Source organism: Drosophila busckii, unplaced genomic scaffold (genome assembly GCF_011750605.1).
Source record: "Drosophila busckii strain San Diego stock center, stock number 13000-0081.31 unplaced genomic scaffold, ASM1175060v1 hic_scaffold_52, whole genome shotgun sequence".
Classification (NCBI taxonomy): Eukaryota; Metazoa; Arthropoda; class Insecta; order Diptera; family Drosophilidae; genus Drosophila; species Drosophila busckii.
In genome coordinates this window covers 72,678-78,609 of record NW_022872762.1, presented here as the reverse complement: position 1 = coordinate 78,609, position 5,932 = coordinate 72,678, and the positions used below count along the sequence as shown (strand labels likewise).

General features: G+C 40.9%; 1 protein-coding gene across 1 annotated transcript; it reads right to left on the bottom strand.

Annotated features, from left to right (window-relative positions):
- Nucleotides 1-1,175: 1,175 nt before the first annotated feature.
- On the bottom strand, nucleotides 1,176-3,633 carry LOC108600433 (mucin-5AC-like). Its single transcript, XM_017988011.2, has 3 exons — nucleotides 3,180-3,633; nucleotides 2,508-2,663; nucleotides 1,176-2,455 (listed from the first exon to the last, which is right to left on the bottom strand). Exons 1-3 carry the CDS (start codon nucleotides 3,551-3,553, stop codon nucleotides 1,864-1,866), a joined length of 1,122 nt encoding a protein of 373 aa, XP_017843500.2. The 5' UTR covers nucleotides 3,554-3,633; the 3' UTR covers nucleotides 1,176-1,863.
- Nucleotides 3,634-5,932: the final 2,299 nt, after the last annotated feature.

Below are 5,932 nucleotides of genomic sequence, written 5' to 3'. Positions count from 1 at the left end.
AACAAATTATTTGTATTTATGTGAAAATTAATTGAGCTATTTATGGGTGTAAATAAATAAAGCAATCAATAGACTAATTTTAAAATTAAGCCGCAATTTAAAACGTTTACCTAAAATTACAATTTAATATGCTGATTGCTGCTGCTGCTTAATCTAGCTATAAGATTGATAAGAGAACTTTGCCAACCCTTTGACCTAGAGCAACTCTTGCCGAAAGCTATTTACCTTATCTTTGCTATTTCTTTTTTTGTTCTGTGTGCTAAAATGATTGAATGTTTTCGAAAGCCACAGCTGCGTCTACAAAGTCAAAACTTGAAAATTGTTGCCGGCAAAAAGTTATGTTGAAAAATTTTTAGTGACGCCCCCACGCTCAACCCAATGACACCCAAGCTATCGAACATTGTTGCTGCACACAGGCAGCCGCAAGTTTTTAGAGGCTTAATTAAGTGCATAAACTTCTAAGCATAAATACAAGCACAGTTAACCATTACTTCTTACACATACGCACACAGCTTTATGTGCTGGCTGTCGAGCTGCATGCAGCTCAGTCATCAGTTGCCCATAGACGCTTGTGCCAATATATGAGAGACCTCCAGGGTGTAAGTTTTTCGGGTGTTACATATAAATTCAAGTCGCTTTACCTTGCTTACGTACTTTGTCATAGTTACGGGCCATATGCCTGTGTGTTGGAATCGTCGGTTGCTGCGCAAAGTTTCGAAACTAAAGTGTTGCAATTATATTGATTGAATTTTGCGGTGTTGCCTTTGTTAACACAACAGCCAGTCTTCGATATTACACAAACAAATACCCACACCCACACCCACACACACACACACATATAGTTCAGCTTGTGCTTAAGTATTTATGTGCCTTTTGGATACAGCTGCGTATATTGAGTCTGACGTATCGCTGCTCAGCCTCGCACATTTTCCTTACAAATGCTGAGCATTTGGCACCTTAAGCATTTTGTATGTAGCCTGAGGCGAAGCACTCGCATTTTGATATTAACTTTACATACAACAATGTGTTGACTTAAGCTTAAGCCGCTCTTAAAGTCACATTCTTATTACATTGTTTTGCCATCATGCGCACTGTTGTCCAACATTAAGCTATTTATTAAATAAGCTGCATATTAATAAAGACTAAAAGCTAAGCAGCAATATTAACTGAACGTGTATATTTTCATACGCCCTGTAGTCCAATTGCTGACACATGATTGCATTTCTATTAGCCGCAACTGCTTGAGCATTTCAAAATGTCTATGCTTTAATTTGTTTTGACCTTTTTGCGTTTTCTCTCCTATTGTGTGTGCTGCAAATCCATTTGAAATGCAACTTTTGCGCTAACGCATAAATCTTCAGCAGAAAACACTCGGAGGAGCAGTTGCTGCCATGAGGCAGCAAAGCGTAGCTGCGAAACGGCTGGAAGCATATGTTGTGCTTTTCTATATATTGTCGCAACATCAGTCAGGATTAGTTGTAGAAGTTTACCAGTGCCGACTGCCGCACTTCCCACCAACAGCAGCAGCAGCAGCAGCAACACCACCACCGAGTGGTGCTCATGTTGTTTGCGATGCTGTAACCGTCTCGCAATGTGCTTCGAACATGGCAGCAGCTTTGCCTTACCCCGTAGCTTGTTAGCCTTGTCCTTGTTGTCTTGTCAGCTGAAGTTTTGTGTCAGCGTTGTTGCTACTTGGCTTTCTATTTGTTTGTTTTCCCTCACTCTGTTGCATTAAAAAAGTTGCGCTCATCGTTTGTGTTTAAGGTCGCATGAATTAGCTTATATAGAAGCAGCTTCTAACCTTACGATATTTATTTTTGTATTTCAACACAAACACAAAGTGTCAATTTAAACAATTTTAGCTCACATGAGCAAACATTTCTCAGTCGGTGGGTCATTTTGGCCACGGCTTTGATGCTCTAATTCGCGCGAGCTATCGATATCTACTGACATATTTGTTAAGGAACCTGTGGCGAGGCCGCTCGCATCTTCCTCCATCAGATCGCGTTCCTCAGCTGTCAGTTCTCTCTGCAACGTGATAATTATACCAGTGCCTATATTTCCTCTACTTGAAGTTGATGTTGTAGAAGTTGGACTTACTGATGTTGAATATGCTGCTGTTGGAGCTGCTGCGGTTGGAGCTGCTGCTGTTGGACTTACTGGTGTTGTAGTTGCTGCTGTTGTAGTTGCTGCTATTGGAGCTGCTGCTGTTGAAATAGCTGCTCTAGGAGTTGCTGCTCTGGTTGTATCTGCTCTGAGAGTTGCTGCTCTGGTTGTATCTGCTCTGGGAGTTGCTGCTGTTGGAGCTGCCACTGTTGATGATGGGTCCTTAACGACAGCAATTGCAATACGAACTCGCTTAGGTGTCGATTGAGATTCGTCTGGTAGTAGCTCAGATACCGATGGACATTCATCTGGTTCGGCAGTATCCAACCGCAATTCATCGAGTGGTTCACTGAAATTACTAATATTTAAAAACTTCTATTGAGTGATTTTAATATTATTACCCATTTGTATTAGTTGTGCTACAAGCTGGCGCACTCTTGCTTGGGTAAAGCGAGCGACGGCGCTTCACGGCGCCAGTGACTGGCAACTCAACAGTAGATATAGAAATGACTGTCGGCTTAGAGCTCATCAATGATGAATTTGGCTGGCATCCATTTCTTTAAAAAAAAATGTTTAGCACATAGTATTATTGTTTGTTATGCTTTAAAGAGATTTATAAAAGTTACTGATGCCTAATTATTAAATATATTGCAAATAGTTCGACGCATTTCCGCGAAAGTATCGTATGTCAAAAAACCAAATTTTACAGGAGAGCGTTTATAATTTCTCAAGAAGTAAACAATGTATCTGATAGTTATATAGAGAATATCATTCTAATATTTATCCTGATTATAAGAGAGAGGATTTAGAACATGTTTGCATCAAAATCTCAATTTCAATAAAAAGCGACATGCGATACTTTCGCGGAAATGCGTCGAGTTGTTTTCGCCTTAGATAACTGCAATATGTTGTCAAGGAATATAAAATACAAAATACACAATAGAAAATGAAGTGAATGGAGATGATTATTTTTAGCAGTCACGCATATCAATTAAATATCATTTTAAAGATGCGAGCATAGCATATAGAGAATCGAAAATATCCAACAATTTAAATGTACACATAAAACTTACCCGCTATGCACTGTAGCTATATTTGGAGCTGACTGTGCTGCCGGACGTACTGGCCGAGAAGAACGAGGAGCACGAGAACTAGTAGCACTGGAACGAGGAGTAAGGGCACGGGATGTGCGAGTCGTTAGTGGTGCACGTGGCGTACGTAGTGCGCGTTGAATGCGAACACGTGGTGATCTAGCCACAATTGCATTATTGGCAGTCGCATGCAATGGACGCCGACCTTGTATACTGGTATAGGAACCAACAGAGCTTGGTGGTCTATTGCGTAGTCGGGACGAGGATCGGGTGACGGTTTGTGGCGCGGCCATGTCCACAGTTTCTTCCTGTTCATTATTACCGGTACTAAGCGAAGTATAACTGTGTCGCGGCATTTTGATTTAATATTTTTTAATAGTATAAGATATATAAATTATATAAATGTTTAGTTGTAAGACTTTTGGTCGTAACAGTGTTACTTGTTTTTAAAAATTCTCTCGCACCAAGTTTGACAAATCGAAGTGATTTGCAAAGCTTCAAAGATTCAAACAATTGTATTGAATAACAAGCAACATTATAGTGAGTTTTCCAACTCGCTTCTTGAAGAGCCTGCAACTACCTTTGGAAATCGAAAAAGTCAAGCGAGAAAAAGCGCCAGATATTAATTAAATTTAATGCCTGTCTAGCGCGAACGAAGACACTCAAGATATGAGCAACGGCTCTTGGGCAAAAAGTACGAGTGTATATAACCAGCGACGAGCCATGAAAGTAACCGCTACAAAAACTTTGCCAGCTGTATTACATTACGCCTTTAATTTCATTACATGCCAACGAGCCGGGCGTGGACTTACAGTGGGGCTAGCGCTGATGCTGGCTGGGTAGTGGTGGTGGTGGGAGTTGGAACAAGAGCCTGAGGCAACGCCACACGCAGCGTCAGTAGCCCATAAAATAGAACAAAACACTTGTAAAGTCAGGCAACGGCAACTGCTAACTGGTAACTGGTGGAGAGCTCATATTCCATGGCGCCAACGTTAACGCCATTGCAGCAGATATACAAACATACACAGCAGGGGAGGCTGTCCGGGCTTGGGGCTTGGGGTATTTTGCACGCAGCAGCAGCAGATCTGTGGCGCTTTCGTGGCAGGGCGTCGCGTTAGAGTTTATTATTTAATACTTTTAACGCCGTGCGTAGAAATTAGCAGTCATAAATCAATGAAACGACTCACACAAGTCTACAATTAGCTCAGCTCACTGACTGGACGAGACGCACAAACACAAAGGAAGGGAGAGCAGCAAACGACTGACAGTGACTGCTTCAAATTGTGCACACTGCTGTTCGGGTAATTAATTTTTATGTTGTATCCCTTGAGATGATTAGTACTTAAGCTTGACTCAAGCACTAACAGCTGCCAAAGTGACCAAACTGCAATATATAGTTGTTAGTTTAATTGGCCAGCACACACACACACACACACACATACTTCGTACAGAGTAAATAGCAATTTAAAATTTATATTTAAATTAAGCTGCTTTTGCATTCCTGCAGACTTTTGCTCTCTCAAATACCAAACTCCACACTCATGTTGCGTGCAATTTTTAAATGAGAAACTAAAACTTTGTAATTCGCAATTGTGTGTGTGTTAGTGTGTGTGTGTGTGTGTGCTTCGATTGCTTTTGTGCATTTTTCCTTTTCTCTTTGCACAGTGAGCGAAAAATGCAATTTATACAGCCAAATTTTCTTGCGTGCCACAAATTGTATGCGCAATAAACAAAAGTTTTACTGTTTAAGTTTTTCTTACCCAAATATTTTGAAGCTGCAAAACTTTAGATTAAATGCTTAAGCTTAAAGTCTAGCATATAATTTAGTTGCAATACCGAAATCAACAATAATTGCATAATCTGCACAATTGCAGGCAATATTTGCTGCAGCAACATTTTATTCACACACAGCTAATTTGGCAAGCATGTGCAACAAAAAAAAAAGAAATAGATGTACTGAATTATATTTTGCAAACAAGTTAGCTCTGCTGCTGCTGCTGCAGACGCTTGTTTGTTTTTTATGCCAGCTTCAGCTACTTATTTTGTATCTGCAGTTGTATCTGCAGCTTTGTAGCAATAATAATAAGATGCAAACAAAACGACGACGGCTACGTGCAACAGCAACTGGCGCGACGCGGTGCAGTGTGGCAAGCGGCAGATAGCAGCGGCTTGTGCCAAGTGTGGTTAACGGCACTCGGCATAGCCATAGCCATAGCGGCCGCGGCACAGGCAATTTTTGGGTGGCAGTTACTCTCATGGGCGCATAAAGAAATTTACATAGATTTTTAACGCAATAAGCGAAATGTGACTGCAAAATCCAATTTGTAATGAGAAAAGTAGTGTGCTACAATTCGCGGTGGAGGGGGTGGCTCCCAAAAATTTATTGCTGCATATTTTGCGGCGTATTTATGGCATGCACTTACCGTACATTGCGCGCATACTAAAATTATGCAATACAATTATGGTCGAGGCGCTTCGCAAATGTCATACGAGCCTACTTATTGTTCAGTTTGCCAGTGCGAGTGTTTGTTTGTGTTTGTGTTTGTGTTTGCATTTGTGTGCGTGCATTGTTTAAAACGTGACTTGTTTGGTGCGGCTTAGTTTTGGTGCTTCTGACAATTTTTCCCGCACACTGCGTTACAAATGTTCCACAACAGTTGCCGCATTTACAATGAAACTAACGCTCCAATTTCGCTGTAAACTTTTTGTAATGCAAACTCTGTGCTTAAAGCTAA